Source organism: Polyodon spathula, chromosome 16 (assembly GCF_017654505.1).
Source record: "Polyodon spathula isolate WHYD16114869_AA chromosome 16, ASM1765450v1, whole genome shotgun sequence".
Lineage (NCBI taxonomy): Eukaryota > Metazoa > Chordata > Actinopteri > Acipenseriformes > Polyodontidae > Polyodon > Polyodon spathula.
This window is the reverse complement of record NC_054549.1, coordinates 38,250,629-38,272,022: the sequence shown is the minus strand read 5'-3', so window position 1 is coordinate 38,272,022 and position 21,394 is coordinate 38,250,629. Positions and strand designations below refer to the sequence as shown.

Genomic DNA, 21,394 nt, shown 5'->3' with positions numbered 1-21,394 from the left:
TTGATTATAATTCATATTGCATTTGGTGTCCGGATGGTCCTCTTGTGTTCAGCACCCATTTTAATGAGTAGCAAAGACCCCGGAGGAGTATTCCAAGCGAAGTTGTGCCTCAATAAGCTTGAATATCCATGATAAGCCATGTCCCCATTGGAGCCTATTAGCAGCAGTACACTTACTCTATAATAACAATGTATAATATCACTGAGTGTGGATCTGCACTCACAATGTATAATATCACTGAGTGTGGATCTGCACTCACAATGCATAATATCACTGAGAGTGTGGATCTGCACTCACAATGTATAATATCACTGAGAGTGTGGATCTGCACTCACAATGTATAATATCACTGAGAGTGTGGATCTGCACTCACAGTGTATAATATCAGTGAGAGTGTGGATCTGAACTCACAATGTATAATATCACTGAGAGTGTGGATCTGCACTCACAATGTATAATATCACTGAGAGTGTGGATCTGCACTCACAATGTATAATATCACTGAGAGTGTGGATCTGCACTCACAATGTATAATATCACTGTGAGTGTGGATCTGCACTCACAATGTATAATATCAGTGAGAGTGTGGATCTGCACTCACAATGCATAATATCACTGAGAGTGTGGATCTGCACTCACAATGTATAACATCACTGAGAGTGTGGATCTGCACTCACAATGTATAATATCACTGAGAGTGTGGATCTGCACTCACAATGTATAATATCACTGAGAGTGTGGATCTGCACTCACAATGTATAATATCACTGAGAGTGTGGATCTGCACTCACAATGTATAATATCACTGAGAGTGTAGATCCACACTCAGAATGTGAGTGACAAAGCATTCAAAGCATTTAACGTATAAAAATATATTATGAAGAATGATCACTCAGTTGAAGCAGAAATTGCTGGCATGTGTGAACAAAATAAAACCCTGAACACCAGACCCCACATCCGCTACCTTTTGATCTGACAGGTGAGAATTAGTCAGTTTGCAAATGCTGAACCGTGTGAAAGAAAAAGATTTTGCTGTTGAGTAAAAGAAGGATTCAGGTGTGCTGGCTTGTGTTTCAGGTGGACCAGGCTCCTCTAAAGAAGAGGCACGAGCAGGGCTGGCTGATGGAGATTACCAGAGACCTGGACCACTGCATTCAGAGGATCAGGTGGGGCTGCACAGCTACAAATCTACCTGAAAGACGTTCTGAGAACGAGCATGAGGGGATCCCCTGCAAAAAATACAGCAGTGCAGGGAAATGAATGGGATATGCATCTGAAATGAATGGGATGTGTATCTGAAATGTGTGGGATATGCATCTGAAATGAGTGGGATATGCATCTGAAATGAATGGGATGTGTATCTGAAATGAGTGGGATATGCATCTGAAATGAGTGGGATATGCATCTGAAATGCATGGGATATGCATCTGAAATGAGTGGGATATGCATCTGAAATGAATGGGATATGTATCTGAAATGCATGGGATATGCAGTGGGATATGCATCTGAAATGCATGGGATATGCATCTGAAATGCATGGGATATGTATCTGAAATGCATGGGATATGTATCTGAAATGCATGGGATATGCATCTGAAATGCATGGGATATGCATCTGAAATGCATGGGATATGTATCTGAAATGCATGGGATATGTATCTGAAATGCATGGGATATGTATCTGAAATGCATGGGATATGTATCTGAAATGCATGGGATATGTATCTGAAATGCATGGGATATGTATCTGAAATGCATGGGATATGTATCTGAAATGCATGGGATATGTATCTGAAATGCATGGGATATGTATCTGAAATGCATGGGATATGTATCTGAAATGCATGGGATATGTATCTGAAATGCATGGGATATGTATCTGAAATGCATGGGATATGTATCTGAAATGCATGGGATATGTATCTGAAATGCATGGGATATGTATCTGAAATGCATGGGATATGTATCTGAAATGCATGGGATATGTATCTGAAAATGGGATATGGAAATGCATGGGATATGTATCTGAAATGCATGGGATTTGTATCTGAAATGAATGGGATATGCATCTGAAATGCATGAGATATTCATCTGAAATGCATGGGATATGTATCTGAAATGCATGGAATATGTATCTGAAACTGTAACAGTTACCCTGCAGGTCTCATTGTGGTTACACTTTTTCCATCAAGGGCAGTGTCAGATCTAAATAAACACTGCCACAGATTGATCATGTGGCCTCTGAGTCCCTAGTGCTTTGTTTGTTTTTGATCTGCTGTTTTGAGTGCCAGTGCACTGAGCTGCTGCATTGCACTGACACTGTGATTACAAGGCATGCTTTAGCCTACACAAGGATATCAAACAGTGTCTCTCCCGGTAGAAAGAAGCTGGTTCTGCACACACTCCCCGACTGAGACTGCTAGTCAGAGGTACTTCCTGGTGATTGATTTCATCCTGAACTCTATCAGGGTTACTCCTCAAGAGATCAGTCATTGACGTGAGCACTCGGTTCATGCTTTTCAAAGTACACACCACGAAACGCTTTGACATTGCATTAGAGATGATCCTCTGCAACGAAAAGAGGTACCCAGAGATGTGCAGTGGATGCTGGGTGCAAAATACGAGCCGTTCTCTTTGAAACGTGTTGTAATGAACCCTTTTTAAAAGGCAGGTCTTGGGTAGACTGGAGGATATTGTTCAGCAGTGTGCAGAATAGCAGTTGTGAAGGAAACTAGACGTCGAGAATCTGGGATTGTCAGATGAAATTTACACTTTGAATGTGTTTCAGGGACGCCAGGAAGAAGAAAGCGCCCCTGAGCCTGGGGTACCATGGCAATGTGGTAGACCTTTGGTAAGTGTTTCCTGGGGTATTGGACAGATGATGTAATAGGTGGATGGGGGTGCTGGGGGGGTGTCACGTCTTTGATGAAGGTTGATTACGGGGTGGTGGGGGTAGTGGAGGGAGAGGGTGATCTGATACTGTAAAATTGTCCCAAACTGGATGATATAATGCTTAATGTTTGGTGAATAGGGTCTGGCTGTCAGTCTCGTTTCTCTTTGCACAGCAGAGATGATAATCGTTCCTGAATGGAATTTCATCTAATCTCTGGAAGGAGAGGGGTGTGGGTGTGTGTGAGGGGACATTACCTTGAATCAGTGTTAAGAGGTGACTGGTGGTATTGGTGAGACTGGGAGGCTTGATTGATATCCGCCCAGATAATCCTCTTCTACAGATCAGCTGCAATCGCAAGCCTGTGTGGAGATGGAGAGCTCCTGCATGCGTGTGTGGGTGTGTGTGGGTGTGTGTAATTCGTACTGCTGGCAGCACAGTTGCACAAACAATTTCTATGGAAGAAAATAAATGTTAAAAAAAGTTTATCTTCTAGTCATATAGACTTGAAAGAATAAAAAAGAATACAGCTCTGCAAATCAACAGAAATCATTTAGCATGGTTTGAGTACCCAAACTGCATAAGATAATAGCTTTATATAACAGTAAGAGACACGCCACACACAGCGCATTAGCTATTAGATTACAATGGATACTTTGCATGTCAGAAATTCCTGTACAAGAATTTGGTTTCTCACTCGGAGATCTCGGCTCCTCTGCAAACAGGGGAACTGGCTGCCCTACAAGTAGATGACAAAAAGCCTTCCTGGAACCTCCAGGGAAGTGATCCGACTTCAAAGAGCTCGGGGAAAGGCTCAAATCAAATTAAGGCAAAAAAACAAGCCCTGATGTAATGCCCTGACAGCAGCTGAGCTGGGAGTTCTCAGTGAAGCTGTCAGGACTGATTGGCTGTAACAGCAGCCCAGGCATCCTCAGCACTGCAGCCCCCAGCACTGTCCCCAGCTCCACCAGCACATGGGCACGCAGCAGCAGAGGAGGCACTGCAGCCCCCAGCACTGCCCCCAGCTCCACCAGCACATGGGCACGCAGCAGCAGAGGAGGCACTGCAGCCCCCAGCACTGCCCCCAGCTCCACCAGCACATGGGCACGCAGCAGCAGAGGAGGCACTGCAGCCCCCAGCACTGCCCCCAGCTCCACCAGCACATGGGCACGCAGCAGCAGAGGAGGCAGAGCAAGCATTCAGAGACTTTGCAAAGAGGAGGCAGAGCAAGCATTCAGAGACTTTGCAAAGAGGAGGCAGAGCAAGCATTCAGAGACTTTGCAAAGAGGAGGCAGAGCAAGCATTCAGAGACTTTGCAAAGGAGGAGGCAGAGCAAGCATTCAGAGACTTTGCAAAGAGGAGGCAGAGCAAGCATTCAGAGACTTTGCAAAGAGGAGGCAGAGCAAGCATTCAGAGACTTTGCAAAGAGGAGGCAGAGCAAGCATTCAGAGACTTTGCAAAGAGGAGGTAGAGCAAGCATTCAGAGACTTTGCAAAGAGGAGGTAGAGCAAGCATTCAGAGACTTTGCAAAGAGGAGGTAGAGCAAGCATTCAGAGACTTTGCAAAGAGGAGGTAGAGCAAGCATTCAGAGACTTTGCAAAGAGGACGCAGAGCAAGCATTCAGAGACTTTGCAAAGAGGACGCAGAGCAAGCATTCAGAGACTTTGCAAAGAGGAGGTAGAGCAAGCATTCAGAGACTTTGCAAAGAGGAGGTAGAGCAAGCATTCAGAGACTTTGCAAAGAGGAGGTAGAGCAAGCATTCAGAGACTTTGCAAAGAGAACGCAGAGCAAGCATTCAGAGACTTTGCAAAGAGGACGCAGAGCAAGCATTCAGAGACTTTGCAAAGAGGAGGTAGAGCAAGCATTCAGAGACTTTGCAAAGAGGAGGTAGAGCAAGCATTCAGAGACTTTGCAAAGAGGAGGTAGAGCAAGCATTCAGAGACTTTGCAAAGAGGAGGCAGAGCAAGCATTCAGAGACTTTGCAAAGAGGAGGTAGAGCAAGCATTCAGAGACTTTGCAAAGAGGAGGCAGAGCAAGCATTCAGAGACTTTGCAAAGAGGAGGTAGAGCAAGCATTCAGAGACTTTGCAAAGAGGAGGCAGAGCAAGCATTCAGAGACTTTGCAAAGAGGAGGTAGAGCAAGCATTCAGAGACTTTGCAAAGTGGAGGCAGAGCAAGCATTCAGAGACTTTGCAAAGGGGGGAGGATCTCTGCATGTTAAACACGTGGAAGGGAGTCCTGATTCGGACTGTGGGTTTATTTTGTTCCACAATCCGATAACTTAGTGCCCAGGTGTCTTTTATCTGGGGGAAACTATACATGCATTTGAGCAATAAGCAGAGCAAATTGTGATGTCTTTCTCTGGCTCATCCCACAGGGAGAGGTTGGTGCGTGAGTACGATACTACAGGAGAGCTGCTGGTGGACCTGGGCTCTGACCAGACCTCCTGCCACAACCCCTTCAGCGGAGGGTACTACCCAGTGGGGCTCACCGAGCAGGAGGCAGCCCAGCTGATGCACTCCGAGCCGGCCAGGTTCCGCAGCCTGGTGCAGGAGAGGTAGGACTGCGGGTACAATGAGGAATACTCCCAGTCTCATTCTAGAACTTTTATACAACAGGCATTCTGAGTACAGTCGAATTCTGGAACATTTCTACCACAGTCATCCCAAGATGGGTTGGGGATGGGGAATGGGTTAAGGTTAATGTTAAGGTTAGGTTTGGGTCGTATTGTAGGATCCCATCTTTAGGGTTCCCATCCCAGGTTTAGGGTGTATCCGGGTTCAGTAGGGTAAGGTAAGGTTTAGGGTTCCAGGTTAGGTTTGGCGTCCAACCGTCCAGGGTAGAGGTAAGGGTAGGGTTAGGGTAGGGTTATGGTATTAGGAGTAGGGTAGAGGTAAGGTTAGGGTTAGGGTTAGGTTTGGGGTTAGCAGTAGGGTAGAGGTAAGGGTAGGGTTAGGGTAGGGTTAGGGTGGTATTAGGAGTAGGGTAGAGGTAAGGTTAGGGTTAGGGTTAGGTTTGGGGTTAGGGGTAAGGTTGAGGTAAAGGTAGGGTTAGGGTAGTGTTAGGGGTAGGGTAGAAGTAAGGGTAGGTTACTCCCAATTAAGGTTTGGGGTTGGCCAAAGGGTTCCAGGTTAGCGTTGGGGTTAAGGTTCGGTTTTCGTTAAGGTTAGGGTTAGGGTTGGTATTAAGGGTTATGTTTTGGGGTTAAGTTAGGGCAGACAACCCCAGGGTAGGGTTAGAGGTAGGGTAGAGGTAAGGCTAGCTTTAATGTTGGGGTTAGGGGTACAACCCAAGAGGTAGCGCTAAGGTTTGGAATTGGTTACAGTTTATGGTTTCACGTTTGGGTTAAGACTTTTGGGTGGGGGTTAGAGTTGGGTTGGGTTTGGTAGAGGTAAGGCTAGGTTTTGAGGTTGGGGTTAGGGTTGGGTTTGGTTTAGGGTTAGGTTAAGGTTAGGTTTAGAGTGGGGTTAGGGGTACGGTAGAGGTAAGGCTAGGTTTAGGGTTGGGTTAAGGTTTGGGTTGGGGTTGGGGTTAAGGTTTGGGTTAGGGTTGGGGTTGGGGTTGGGGTTAGGTTTGGGTTGGGGTTTGGGGTTTGGGTTGGGGTTGGGGTTGGGGTTGGGTTAAGGTTTGGGTTGGGGTTGGGGTTTGGTTTGGGTTGGGGTTGGGGTTAAGGTTTGGGTTGGGGTTGGGTTAAGGTTTGGGTTGGGTTTGGGGTTGGGGTTTGGGTTGGGGTTGGGGTTGGGTTGGGGTTGGGTTGGGGTTTGGGTTTGGGTTGGGGTTGGGGTTGGGGTTGGGGTTGGGGTTGGGGTTTGGGTTGTTTGGGTTAAGTTTTGGGTTTGGGTTGGGGTTGGGGTTTGGGTTGGGGTTAGGGTTGGGGTTGGGGTTTGGGTTGGGGTTTGGGTTGGGGTTTGGGTTGGGGTTAAGGTTTGGGTTGGGGTTGGGGTTAGGTTAGGTTTGGGTTTGGGTTTGGGTTTGGGTTGGGGTCAGGTTGGGGTTGGGGGTTTGGGGGGGTTGGGGTTGGGGGTTGGGGTTGGGGTTGGGGTTTGGGTTGGGGTTGGGGTTAGGGTTTGGGTTAGGGTTAGGGTTGAGGTTTGGGTTGGGGTTGGGGTTAAGGTTTGGGTTGAGGTTGAGGTTTGGGTTGGGGTTTGGGTTGGGGTTTGGGTTGGGGTTGGGGTTGGGGTTTGGGTTGGGGTTGGGGTTGGGGTTGGGGTTGGGGTTGGGGTTGGGTTGGGTTGGGGTTGGGTTGGGTTTGGTTAAGGTTTGGGTTGAGGTTTGGGTTGGGGTTGGGTTAAGGTTTGGCTTGGCGTTGACGATGAACTCATCACTAATTTTGTAGCGTTGGTGACCTTGTGTATTTTCTAGCCTTAGAAGACACATCGCTGCCATTAACAAGCTCGCGGACAAGGGCTTGTTCTTCTGGGACTACGGGAATGCCTTCCTCCTGGAAGCGAAGCGGGCCGGTGAGTCAGGGAGAGGCGTTGAAAAACATCGTCCCGCAGCTGCAAGTCACCAAGCAGAATCTCTCTGGGCACTGCAGTTTCCCGCATGCTTTTTGCCATGGTTATATTAGGCATTACCATAGTCTTCCCTGGATTGGGTGTGTAATACTCTTCTCTTTCTGGACTTTAGAATGCTTACCTATGTTTTACCATGCTTTTACTGTGCCATGCTTTCACTGTGCTTGGTTACACTGTGCCATGCTTTCACTTTGCTGTGCTTTCACTGTGCTTGGTTACACTGTGCCATGCTTTCACTGTGCTTGGTTGCACTGTGCTTGGTTACACTGTGCCATGCTTTCACTGTGCTTGGTTGCACTGTGCTTGATTGTACTGTGCCATGCTTTCACTGTGCTTGGTTACACTGTGCCATGCTTCCACTGTGCTTGGTGATACTGTGCCATGCTTTCATTGTGCTTGGTTACACTGTGCCATGCTTTCACTGTACTTGGTTACACTGTGTATGCTTTCGCTGTGCTTGGTTACACTGTGCCATGCTTTCACTGTTGTCAGCGTGTATAAGGGATGGACGAGGCAGGTTCTATGCAAGTGATTTCATCAGGATGTTCGTTTATGTTCACCTGATGTTCAGGTGACTGAAAGGGTAACCCTGTTCAATGTTGCAGGTGCTGATGTGGAGAAGCGTGGAGCTGGGAAGACAGAGTTTAAATATCCTTCCTACGTGCAGCACATCATGGGGTAAGCAGACTGTCTCTCTGACCTGGATCCTTGCTGCGTCTGACTGCGATACAGTAAGTGAGTGCAGCTTGCAGGCTGGGTGCTTCTGAACGAGATCAGTTAAACATTGGGTGAACATTATTTTTAGACATGCCTTTTCAGTTAGGATTCCCCCCCCACTGTAATCCTTGCTGTTTCCCAGGTGTGTTTAATAGTCCCAGTCCTTGGTGTGCTGGTTTGATTTGGGGCGCATTCATAGTGTGAGAATTTATATTCCTTGGACTGACTGATCGGAAGGGGCGTTAACCTCAAAGCATATTGTTAAGGCTGTGCTTGTTTTCTGAAGGCACGTGGATTCAGCGTTTAATACACAACGAGGGAAGGTCTTGTTCATGACCTCTGACATCATTTTGTACTTGTACTGACGATTCTGTTTTCAAGATTAGAAATACAGTGCCTGTTCCCAAACCTTGAACTCCATTTGTTTCCATAAAAGGATTCCAGATTAGCAGCAGTGTGCATTAGGGCCCGATAGCAGGTGATATGAAGCATTGTTTCAGTGAAACCCCTGCAAGGTATCATGCTTGCACCCCTTCATTTTGATCACGCACATCGGGGTACTACAGCGCAGAGTTTTGCAATGGCTGAACGATTTCTGATTACTGCAGCACAAGCTGCTGATTCTATTAGGAAGTTTGCAGTTTTAGCATTGATAGGAATACAGTTACTGATCAAAAATACACTTATGTGTTAAAAAAAAAAAAATCTTTACCATTGAATTGCTGATATATCAATAATTTTATTTTTGTAATACATTACCTATGCATACATTTTAGAGACCAGAAGTGGTGAACAGTGCCTCTCTCTCTCTCTCTCTCTCTCTCTCTCTTTTTTTCTCTCTCTCTCTCTCTCTCTCTCTCTCTCTCTCTCTCTCTCTCTCTCTCTCTCTCTCTCTCTCTCTCTCTCTCTCCCTCTCTCTCTCTCATCCTTCAGCCTTATCTCACGGAATGCCAAACATCCTCTCTCCGCTGGGTCTGCACCTCTCTCTCTCTCAGCATGGACAGTGCTGGGGGACCTCAGCAAAGGAGGTGGGTAGAGGGGCAGTCAGCATGGGCAGTGCTGGAGGACCTCAGCAAAGGAGGTGGGTAGAGGGGCTCTCTCTCTCTCCTGCTGGAGGACCTCAGCAAAGGAGGTGGGTAGAGGGGCAGTCATCATGGGCAGTGCTGGAGGACCTCAGCAAAGGAGGTGGGGTGCATTAGTGGGGTGCGTTTCCCTCTCTAAACACACACTTGTTTGTTTGAATGTTTCAAATTCTTCATCCTTCAGCCTTATGAAAGGAAAGCACTGCACACTGCCAGAGCAAACAGGCACGGAATGCCAAACATCCGTTTAATTCCATGATCCTGCCCACATTTCCAGGGATATATTCTCCTTGGGATTCGGACCGTTAGAGGGGACCGCTGGGTCTGCACCTCGGGGGACCCTGAAGACCTGACCGCCACTGATGTCATCGCCTCGACAGTGCTGGAGGACCTCAGCAAAGGAGGTGGGTAGAGGGGCAGTCAGCATGGGCAGTGCTGGAGGACCTCAGCAAAGGAGGTGGGTAGAGGGGCAGTCAGCATGGGCAGTGCTGGAGGACCTCAGCAAAGGAGGTGGGTAGAGGGGCAGTCAGCATGGACAGTGATGGGGGACCTCTGCAAAGGAGGTGGGTAGAGGGGCAGCAGCATGGACAGTGCTGGAGGACCTCAGCAAAGGAGGTGGGCAGTGGGGCAGTCAGCATGGACAGTGCTGGAGGACCTCAGCAAAGGAGGTGGGTAGAGGGGCAGTCAGCATGGGCAGTGCTGGAGGACCTCAGCAAAGGAGGTGGGTAGAGGGGCAGCAGCATGGACAGTGCTGGAGGACCTCAGCAAAGGAGGTGGGTAGAGGGGCAGTCAGCATGGACAGTGATGGGGGACCTCTGCAAAGGAGGTGGGTAGAGGGGCAGTCAGCATGGACAGTGCTGGAGGACCTCAGCAAAGGAGGTGGGTAGAGGGGCAGTCAGCATGGGCAGTGCTGGAGGACCTCAGCAAAGGAGGTGGGTAGAGGGGCAGTCAGCATGGGCAGTGCTGGAGGACCTCAGCAAAGGAGGTGGGTAGAGGGGCAGTCAGCATGGGCAGTGCTGGAGGACCTCAGCAAAGGAGGTGGGTAGAGGGGCAGTCAGCATGGGCAGTGCTGGAGGACCTCAGCAAAGGAGGTGGGTAGAGGGGCAGTCAGCATGGGCAGTGCTGGAGGACCTCAGCAAAGGAGGTGGGTAGAGGGGCAGTCAGCATGGGCAGTGCTGGAGGACCTCAGCAAAGGAGGTGGGTAGAGGGGCAGTCAGCATGGGCAGTGCTGGAGGACCTCAGCAAAGGAGATGGGTAGAGGGGCAGTCAGCATGGGCAGTGCTGGAGGACCTCAGCAAAGGAGAGGTGGGTAGAGCAAAGGAGATGGGTAGAGGGGCAGTCAGCATGGGCAGTGCTGGAGGACCTCAGCAAAGGAGGTGGGTAGAGGGGCAGTCAGCATGGGCAGTGCTGGAGGACCTCAGCAAAGGAGGTGGGTAGAGGGGCAGTCAGCATGGGCAGTGCTGGAGGACCTCAGCAAAGGAGATGGGTAGAGGGGCAGTCAGCATGGACAGTGCTGGAGGACCTCAGCAAAGGAGGTGGTTAGAGGGGCAGTCAGCATGGGCAGTGCTGGAGGACCTCTGCAAAGTATTTTTGCACAGTCATTTTGCAGTTTTCCCCCACACTTTTCCCATGGTTATACTATGCATTTCCCATAGTTTACTCTGGTTTGCCATGTTTTTGAATATGATTTCCCAGACCTCACTGTGCTGTATTACAATGTGTTGTGCTTTTACTTTGGGACACTTTTATAGGGGAAGTTGGGGAACCACTCACAATGACTTCAAGCATCATAAAAAAAGTCAAGGGACAGAAACAGCGAAGACGTTTGAAGCTACATGAAAATTGAAATGCTGCTGTTTTTAACACACTGTGTTAATCCTGCTCATGTTCCCTCACGTGCTGATTCACTGACCTTGTCCTCAACATCACTGCATGCACTATAAATAAAGGGAAACGCTCCCTCAGCAGTGACATTGCGACTGGGGCTGTGTAACCCGCTGAGGCAGTCTGCTGGAGAACGGAGAGTCGGTTCCAGAGCGCGTGGCTCACACAGTTCATCTTGTTTCACATTTCAGATGTGTTGAGAATTCCACTCTGACGGGAGCCTGTGCGGTCATTGAGGGTTTTTCAGGCGTTATATTATTGGATCATAGTTCAAGATTACAGCAGGACTGCCCAGCGAGATCCTCTCCCCCCACACTACGAAATCCGATCATTTCTATGAAACTCTTTTGATCTAGCAAAGCGCTTTAAAAAAAACAATTGTATTGTCAAACAGCAAGCGGTACGAGATTGATGGAGGGCAGATGAAAGGAGGAGGAAGCGTGATTATTGGGTTTGTTTTTGCACTTGATGGTTCATGACTCCTTACCTTTGTGTGGGGGGGGGGGGGGGGGGGGGGGGGGGGGGGGGGTAATAACTTTGATCACAACGCTTTTATTGGAATTCAATCTAAACTGGTTTACTGGGAAAAGCCAGTGCAGTGTGGTCTACTCCTGTCACAGAAACAGGAAGACAAGAAAAAAGGTGAATCCACTCTTTCAGAGGAGCGCTTTTTATTAACAAATGAACAAAAATAACAACAACATGTTAACAAGCTAGTTGTTAACAGTGAAGGAAGTGAAAGAGTGCTGTTTTAAAAGAAGTGCGATGCCACTTTATTACAGAAGGGATTTGTGCTTTGAAGTGTCTCAGTACTCTTATGAAACTTTATCAGAGTCACAGGACAGCAAATTGTAAATCTCGAGTAGTATGGTGCAGCATGTTTAAAAAGCATGCTGAATGCATGGCATTGTAATGGGAAAAGCATGGGAAAACTCTACTGGGGTGAACCTTTTAAAGGGCTGGCCTCTGAAAGGCACGGCACTGCAGTTTCCTGCCTCTGGCTCTTCAGCCTGGCCCAGACATCTGGCAAAGGCTCTTAAACAAATGGCAGGTCATTCAAAATAACAAGGCTATCTAAAACAATATACCAAAGAGCATGGACTGCTTCATAACTGAAACAGCGTTAAACAGGGCTCAGTGGGCTTGTAGAAATCTACTGGAACTAGCTGTTTTTTCTTCCCTTTCCCTGTGGTTTTACTAAGCGTTAGCATGCCTCTATGTGCTTTACCTTGCCTTCACTGTGCTTTATCACACAAAATAAACTTTCTTTTTAGATAGATCTTTTTTTTATTTTGTTCAAACCTATTTCTTTCGCTGGTATGATTGATCTCACCCTGGGTAGCCTCACTTTATAATAAAACATGCAGCTGTCAGGACTCTGAATAGGAGAGGCATCCTGAATGAATCGGGCTGTTACAGCCGCTGGGAATGAGTCCCTAACTGAGGCATGCCCGGCCTGAGTGACAACACAGGTGCTGTAGCTCTCAATCAATCAATCCAGACCCCTGTGTGCTGTAGCTCTCAATCAATCAATCCAGACCCCTGTGTGCTGTAGCTCTCAATCAATCAATCCAGACCCCTGTGTGCTGTAGCTCTCAATCAATCAATCCAGACCCCTGTGTGCTGTAGCTCTCAATCAATCAATCCAGACCCCTGTGTGCTGTAGCTCTCAATCAATCAATCCAGACCCCTGTGTGCTGTAGCTCTCAATCAATCAGTCCAGACCCCTGTGTGCTGTAGCTCTCAATCAATCAATCCAGACCCCTGTGTGCTGTAGCTCTCAATCAATCAATCCAGACCCCTGTGTGCTGTAGCTCTCAATCAATCAATCCAGACCCCTGTGTGCTGTAGCTCTCAATCAATCAATCCAGACCCCTGTGTGCTGTAGCTCTCAATCAATCAATCCAGACCCCTGTGTGCTGTAGCTCTCAATCAATCAATCCAGACCCCTGTGTGCTGTAGCTCTCAATCAATCAATCCAGACCCCTGTGTGCTGTAGCTCTCAATCAATCAATCCAGACCCCTGCGTGCTGTAGCTCTCAATCAATCAATCCAGACCCCTGTGTGCTGTAGCTCTCAATCAATCAATCCAGACCCCTGTGTGCTGTAGCTCTCAATCAATCAATCCAGACCCCTGTGTGCTGTAGCTCTCAATCAATCAATCCAGACCCCTGTGTGCTGTAGCTCTCAATCAATCAGTCCAGACCCCTGTGTGCTGTAGCTCTCAATCAATGCAGACCCCTGTGTGCTGTAGCTTTCAATCAATTCACTCGTAGTGCTTCTTTGATGCAGGTGTACCCTTTAACCCTTCCAAACAAGCTCTCCAGTGGGGCACTTTGAAAGCTTCCAGTGGGTTTGATTACTTTGCCTGACCTGCCACCTCTGTGCTGCAGATGTTCCCAGACTCCCTGCCCCTGTTGCTGCTGTCCTGAGTTCCACCCCTCCCCGTGCTGCTCAGACCTCTCCTCGGTTTTCTCTTGGTGTTACTTGCCTGTCCGCCTGAGTAACCTCCAGTTTTACATCAAATTAACACCTCCCAGTCCCTCGGGCTGGCAGACTGTAATAGCCTTTTCTTCTAGTGTGTGTTTGAAAAAATGCAAGTGCAGCTACTTTCTTGGACGATCCAGCTTTATAAAATGAAACAGCTGCAAGAACAGAAAGGGTATCCTATCCTATATCCTATAAAAAAAAGAAGACTCCATGGGGAAGAAAAAGAAAATAGGAAAAGACATTAAGCGTCGCTCAGCACCGGTAGTAAACGAGTCACATTTGGAACCCATGCAATTCTTATTTCCTCATTTCAGTATCTGACTCGGTGAGACAGCAGTACGACGACAACATCCACTGGATACGGGAGGCTGGCAAGCACAACATGGTAAGAGCAAGATACGCCTGCGTTCACAGGAACACACAGTGTACAAGCCTCTGTAAGAGCGAGACACGCCTGCGTTCACAGGAACACACAGTGTACAAGCCTCTGTAAGAGCGAGACACGCCTGCGTTCACAGGAACACACAGTGTACAAGACTGTAAGAGCGAGACACGCCTCCGTTCACAGGAACACACAGTGTACAAGCCTCTGTAAGAGCGAGACACGCCTGCGTTCACAGGAACACACAGTGTACAAGCCTCTGTTTTCCTGACGCATTCAGTGTGAGACTCAGCGGTTCATGTTTGCATTGCAGGTGGTGGGGTCCCAGGCTAGGATCCTGTACTCTGATCAGAAAGGACGCGTCTCCATTGCGCTCGCCATCAACACGGCCATCGCTGACGGACGCATCAAGGTCAGTGTGCTGTTAGCTGCCTCACTTCTGTGGAGGGCTCTGTGCATTAGACCCGCTCAAAACCCGATGCATAGGGTAGCAGACTTCTCATCTTTCTATCTCTGATCTGACATCAGATGGCTGTGCTGTCTATTTATTCTTCATTATAACAGCTGTTTAGGTGCAGTCAGGCAGGCAGGCAGACAGTCAGTCAGGAGATCCCTGCTGACCATGTGCCCCAGTGAGAGAGTCTGTGCAGGAGGCAGCTGCGCAGTGCCCTCCTGCTCCTTCCTGCACCCCGGCTCTCTCCGTCGCAGTGTTCCAGGATTGATGCGATGGATTCCCACACCTACTCGCCCCCCCACTGCGGGTTGATATTCTTCCATTTTCCATTTCACTTGTAACACAAACGCTGCCATTAATGAGAAGAACAATGACATATTAGACAGCATAGCTGCAACACGAAATGGCAGGTCTGCACTCTCCACAAGCAGCTAGAGGTCCTGTGATTCTCATAGGAACTCACTTTGTGATCCAGAATGCTGCTTTGATGCGCCCGACTCTGTGTCAGAGCTGCCGTCTTAGCTGCTGCACATGATTTTGTTAAAGTGGCCAATCATAAGTGCCGATGTGTAGCATTAGGACAACTGACAAGGTCACAACACCTCATACCCGATACTGCCCAACCCACTGTCAAAACCTCCCGAAATCAGAATAAATAGCACCATTGTTTGTTTTTCATTTGACATAAAAGGTATTTCAGTAAGGAGAAGTCTCTCTCAAAGTACCTTTCCAAAGGCAGTTAAGTTGCAATGTTGGATCTCAGGTATGCACAGTGTGTGTGTGTGAGTGTGTTTGTGTGTGTGTGGTGGATCTCAGGTGAGCACAGTGTGTGTGTTGGATCTCAGGTGAGCACAGTGTGTGTGTGTGAGTGTGTTTGTGTGTGTGTGGTGGATCTCAGGTGAGCACAGTGTGTGTGTTGGATCTCAGGTATGCACAGTGTGTGTGTGTGAGTGTGTTTGTGTGTGTGTGGTGGATCTCAGGTGAGCACAGTGTGTGTGTTGGATCTCAAGTGAGCACAGTGTGTGTGTGTGAGTGTGTTTGTGTGTGTGTGTGTTGGATCTCAGGTGAGCACAGTGTGTGTGTTGGATCTCACGTGTGCACAGTGTGTGTGTGGCTCTAAGGTGAGCACAGTGTGTGTGTGGATCTCAGGTGAGCACAGTGTGTGTGTGGATCTCAGGTGAGCACAGTGTGTGTGTGGATCTCAGGTGTGCACAGTGTGTGTGTGGATCTCAGGTGTGCACAGTGTGTGTGTTGGAAGAGCCACACGTGTCACACACCACAACCTAGGAGTCCACTCGTGTGTGTGTGTGTGGATCTCAGGTGTGGACAGTGTGTGTGTTGGCTCTCAGGTGTGCACAGTGTGTGTATTGGATCTCAGGTGTTCTTGTTCCCCTGCTTGTTTTCCTTGCTGCTGCAGGCTCCAGTGGTAATCAGCAGAGACCACCATGACGTCAGTGGGACAGACAGCCCCTTCAGAGAAACATCCAATATCTATGATGGGTCTGCTTTCTGTGCAGGTACCTGCAGGGCTGTACCACACTGTAGGAATCACGAGATGCAGAGCACCATGCAATGTGCATCACGATACATGCAACGGTCCTGATGGGCTGCTGTTACAGTAGGATGCATATCAAGATCAAATAATCATTTTAAACAGGGTGTAGAATTTGGCTGGACAGCTTGATCATGACTCACTGATGAAAGCATTACTTGTTTTTAAGCCACTGTATCTGAATTAAATTGTCAGAAGCAAGAACATACTGTGGGGAAGGGTGGGGGTGAAGGTAGATCTCCTGTCCGCTGTAGTTCCCTCTCTCTAGTTGGATTGATATTAAATGCTGAGCCTCTGTACATTGTGTGTATGTATATGTGTGGAAGTGATGCTGATCTTGCTTGCAGACATGGCCGTGCAGAACTTTGTAGGGGATGCTTTCAGAGGCGCCACGTGGGTTGCACTGCACAACGGAGGAGGAGTTGGATGGTAAGACAGATCTCAAGGCAGCTTTGTTTCCTTGCAATCAATTGTATGAGTTTCATCTCTAACCAAGCCTGCCTCAAGCCTGTCTCTATCCAAGCCTCTCTAACCAAGCCTTCCTCTAACCAAACCCGTCTCCAAACCTGCCACTAACTAAGCCTGCCTCTAACCAAGCCTAAAGTAAACAGGTTGTTCTTACCTACTGCCTGCCTAACTAATCAATACTTTGAATCGTGCAGAAACGCACACACAAGGAACACAGGCAGTGCTTGTTCATTGGCAGAGCTTTGTTAACACTGTGTGACGCTGCAGTGGTGAATGAGGGCTTCCTTTGCTTTTGATCAGCTCACAGCATCTGGACTGTATCGAGGGTTATATAGTTAGTGCCCACATGTTGCTCTAATTAGTGTCCAATCCGAGCCCTGCTTTAATGAAGGAATCGTCTTTCAAGCTCTACTTCACTGTTACACAAGGGTTTGCTATTTACTGTGCATACTATTTTTCTCACCCTTATAAAAGTTCACCGCTGTGTTTTTGCAGTCTCCCCCCCATGCATTTCCCATAGTTTACCCTGGTTTGCCATGTTTATTAATAGCTTTACCATACCTCGCTATTCTTTACAATGTTTACCTATGAACATTTTAGACCACTTTGTGCTTTTAATTAGACGTCTTAAACAACTTCTCAAAAGTCTCATGCGTTTTACCATGTGTGTTCCTTTTATCTTAATATTTAAATGAATTGCATGTGTGGCATATTAAAGTCATCAATTAAATTAGACAATCACTAATTTGCCTATTTTTCAAGATTTTCGGTTCCAGTGGTTTGATTGCAACACAGCCAGTCCAGACTGCAGGAGCAATGAGGTGTTGTGGTGCATGTGTAGGGATGTACGGATGTAGGGATGTAGGGAAGGAGCTGTTGATAGGCAGCAGCAGGTCTGCTCAAGTGTGTCTCTATTGCAGTCTAGCACAGCGGTGTGAGTGTCCCTGTTAGAGGCCATTGGAAAACACATCTCCAAACGAAATGAATTCATGATGATGGTTTATTGCAGGGTGGGTCCACTAGATCAGTTTGAGACGTGCGTGCTCATTGCACAGCCTGAGGTCATTCATCAAAGGCTTCTATTTCCTGAGCACAGTTCACATTTCTGCAATTATTATACTTAATACTGTTGTTGCAGACTATTGTTGCCCGACCATAATGTTCTGTAAAATATGGATTTTATTATAAATGACATGCTGTTACTAATAACAGGCATGTGAAGGAGGTAACATGAAGAGCAGTATAATACAGTCCTGTGAGAGCAGTATAATGCAGAATGTACAGCGTGCCAGGCTGCTCTTTCCTGTGAGAGCAGTATAATGCAGAATGTACAGCGTGCCAGGCTGCTCTTTCCTGTGAGAGCAGTATAATGCAGAATGTATGATGTGCCAGGCTGCTCTTTCCTGTGAGAGCAGTATAATGCAGAATGTACAGCGTGCCAGGCTGCTCTTTCCTGTGAGAGTAGTATAATGCAGAATGTACAGCGTGCCAGGCTGCTCTTTCCTGTGAGAGCAGTATAATACAGAATGTACAGCGTGCCAGGCTGCTCTTTCCTGTGAGAGCAGTATAATGCAGAATGTACAGCGTGCCAGGCTGCTCTTTCCTGTGAGAGCAGTATAATGCAGAATGTACAGCGTGCCAGGCTGCTCTTTCCTGTGAGAGCAGTATAATGCAGAATGTATGATGTGCCAGGCTGCTCTTTCCTGTGACAGCAGTATAATGCAGAATGTACAGCGTGCCAGGCTGCTCTTTCCTGTGACAGCAGTATAATGCAGAATGTATGACGTGCCAGGCTGCTCTTTCCTGTGAGAGCAGTATAATGCAGAATGTATGACATGCCAGGCTACAGATGCTTGTAAATATTCCAGACGGGTGCAGGAGTTAGTTATCATGGACCTGCTTTGTCTCCGAAGGGGAGAAGTCACTAACGGTGGGTTTGGGCTGGTTCTCGACGGCTCTGGGGACGCTGCAAGGAGAGTGACAATGATGCTGAACTGGGATGTTTCTAATGGGGTGAGTCCCGTCCTGCAGCCATTCCCAGCTGCACCCCTCAGGGGCCGTTCAGACCACTACTACAGTAATGGCAATCTGGAGAATCTAGCCCAGTGTGCACTACAATGCAATGTGCTTCAATCCCTGTGGTTTGTGGTTTTACGATTTGATGTAAAGCTGCACAGTGTATATACACTATATATACACTATATATATATATATATATATATATATATATATATATATATATATATATATATATATATATATATATATATATATATATATATATATATATATATATATATATATATGTATATATATATGTGTGTGTGTGTGTGTGTGTGTGTGTGTGTGTGTGTGTGTGTATGCTGTGATTTGGTCCTGCTATCTGTACCTGTGCATTTGATAAAAGGAGGCTGTCAAGCTGCCCTAAGTCTGTGTGGCATTTGTTCCCAGGTGGCTCGACGGTGCTGGTCAGGGAATGACAAGGCCTACGAGACGATCTGCCAGACCATGCGGGAGCACAGTGACCTGAGAGTGACCCTGCCGCACAACGTGGTGGACGAGGGGCTGCTGGACAGGGCTCTGCGGCACTGAGAGAGGAATCCAATCACAAACACCACGCGCCTGGCCGCTCCCACCTCTATCGGGGCTCTTTTCCAGCTTTGCAGCGTATCTGGGTTTGAAATCTTTAGGAATGCTTTTACAAGTGCAGCGGCAGTTTGATTGAATAGCACCGTAGAACAGCAAGATACAGATCAGGTGGTGTGCCGCTGCTGTCGTTTGATTGAATCTGTCCCTAATCTCTCTCTTCTCTTGGCTTTTCTCTCCTATATGTTAGCAGTTTCTAACGGTCTGGAATTGTAACCGGTGTTAATGTGCTCAAGTTTGGTTCAGGTATCACAGTAAATGAAACTATAATAAATATTACACTTTAGTTCTCTGTCTACCATTTCATCCACTTACATGCATGACTTTGGTAATGCACTAACCGCACTGATGGTACAGCTCGTGTGATAAAAACTGAACGCAAACTCCTGTGGATCAGTGTGTCCATTTCCTCACACAGCTCAGGAGAACTGAAGGTTCAGCGGGAGTCCTCCGATCCCAGGACTGAGCCAGCCTCCTCTTCTACACCTAGGAACTCACTCCCTCTGATAATCACAGTCCTGAGCCAATGCGACGCTCCCTCTGGTTAATCACAGTCCAGAGCCAATGCGACGCTCCCTCTGGATAATCACAGTCCAGAGCCAATGCCACGCTCCCTCTGGATAATCACAGTCCAGAGCCAATGAGACACTCCCTCTGGATAATCACAGTCCAGAGCCAATGCGATGCTCCCGCTGGGTAGTCACAGTCCAGAGCCAATGGCATGCTCCCTCTGGATAATCACAGTCCAGAGCCAATGCCAAGCTCCCTCTGGATAATCACAGTCCAGAGCCAATGCCACGCTCCCTCTGGATAATCACAGTCCAGAGCCAATGCGACGCTCCCTCTGGATAATGACAATCCACTTAAAGAGTTCAGTGTGTGAGAGCGGGGCTCGAGCATCCTTGTGAAGTGTTTCAGCACTAAGCTGTGGCTTCAGAACAGGTGTCATTAATTAGAGTAATCTTTTCCCTTATTGAGTATTAACAGAATGCCTGACCTCCATAGGAAACAGTGGGGGAGCAGTGCCCGGCTGCTGTATAATCACAAACACAGGCTCCGGGGCAGAGTGAAGAGACAGCACCTGTGACTGCTGCCTTTCTGTTTTAGAAGTGACCTCCAGACTGCTGTGCTGTACCCTGCAGGAGGGGCTGGGTGTGGCATGAACTGCAGGGGTTTCTGTATTGTGTAGCTCTGATGTTTACCATCATGCATTCTTCACCTTGTTCCACGCCCTCCAGCACAAGCTAGGCAGCTTGATGTGTTTTTAATGGGATCTGCATCACGCAAGCTGTTGGCACTGAAAATGAGAACACGTGAGGTGTGCCTGTTTTGTGATTTGCTTTGCAGGACTAGAGGGGTGGAGGCTTCAGGAGCTTCGCAAAGGGGCAGCAGTATGTAACCGGCAGGACAACTGCTGACGATGTATCACGGGAAAGAAGCACGATTCCGGGGAGGGCAATAAGACTCCCGTTGCATAGCAGTTTTACTATGAGTTTATTAAGACACAACTGAGCTTGTTGTCGCTATGCTGGTGCTAATCAAGCTGGAATGGGTGAAACTGCTATGCCATACGAGTCTTAATTCCAACCCTGTGACTCTGCTATGCACAATGAATTGCTCTACCCCTGCCCCCAAGGTGTCTATGGAGATATGGCTCCGTCCTGATCCAGGGAAGTGGAGGACAGACCAGATGAGATCTTTGATACACCCTGGCTGTCCTTGGTTGAGCAGGCAGTAGTGAATTTTACAACACAGCCCCCTCCAAAGGCTCCTTGGTGTTTTACGGCACGCAGCCCACATCACAGACAGCTCTGCGTCCAGCTTTGAACTTCACTGCAGAGTTCTCTTTGACTGGTTACTTCTGCACCTGTTTAATAGGGTTACATTGCTCTATAGTTTCATATGCAAACTCTACCAATTGTGCTTTTAAAACCATTATAATGAATCAGAAAGCGCTGTGCAGGTAATAAAAACAAACCATAAAACACTTGAGCGGTATTATTTTTTATGACACAGGAGAACTGTGTGACAGGGTGCAGCGCTCCGGGTGTTTTGTGCTATTCCTATTTGCTTGGGCATGTGGCATGCTTGTGCAGTGTTATCAATGAAAGAACTTCCACATGCGTGCCTTAACACAGAGACAAGGACGTGCCCGAAGATGCCTCTGTGTTAGAGGAGCATCACGCATATAAAACACGGCCCTCAGCTTCCAAGCATCCTTATAAAAACCAGGGCTAGAAACACAATATCAGGGTTACTTCCCGTTTCCCAGCCATGTGAGTGTCACCTGGTTAGAGTTCAAATACATCACTA

The 21,394-nt window shown here is 47.7% G+C and overlaps 1 protein-coding gene across 1 annotated transcript in view; it reads left to right on the top strand.

Annotated features, from left to right (window-relative positions):
* The window catches only part of uroc1 (urocanate hydratase 1), a 40,098-nt gene extending 20,731 nt beyond the window's left edge, over positions 1–19,367 (top strand). The window contains 13 exon segments of the mRNA XM_041274736.1: positions 1,078–1,166; positions 2,789–2,851; positions 5,267–5,446; positions 7,252–7,349; positions 8,012–8,084; positions 9,483–9,519; positions 9,522–9,609; positions 13,894–13,964; positions 14,275–14,373; positions 15,833–15,932; positions 16,315–16,396; positions 18,349–18,448; positions 18,887–19,367. Coding sequence (XP_041130670.1) covers positions 1,078–1,166; positions 2,789–2,851; positions 5,267–5,446; positions 7,252–7,349; positions 8,012–8,084; positions 9,483–9,519; positions 9,522–9,609; positions 13,894–13,964; positions 14,275–14,373; positions 15,833–15,932; positions 16,315–16,396; positions 18,349–18,448; positions 18,887–19,027 — 1,221 coding nt within the window. The 3' untranslated portion in view covers positions 19,028–19,367.
* The last annotated feature ends 2,027 nt before the right edge of the window (positions 19,368–21,394 follow it).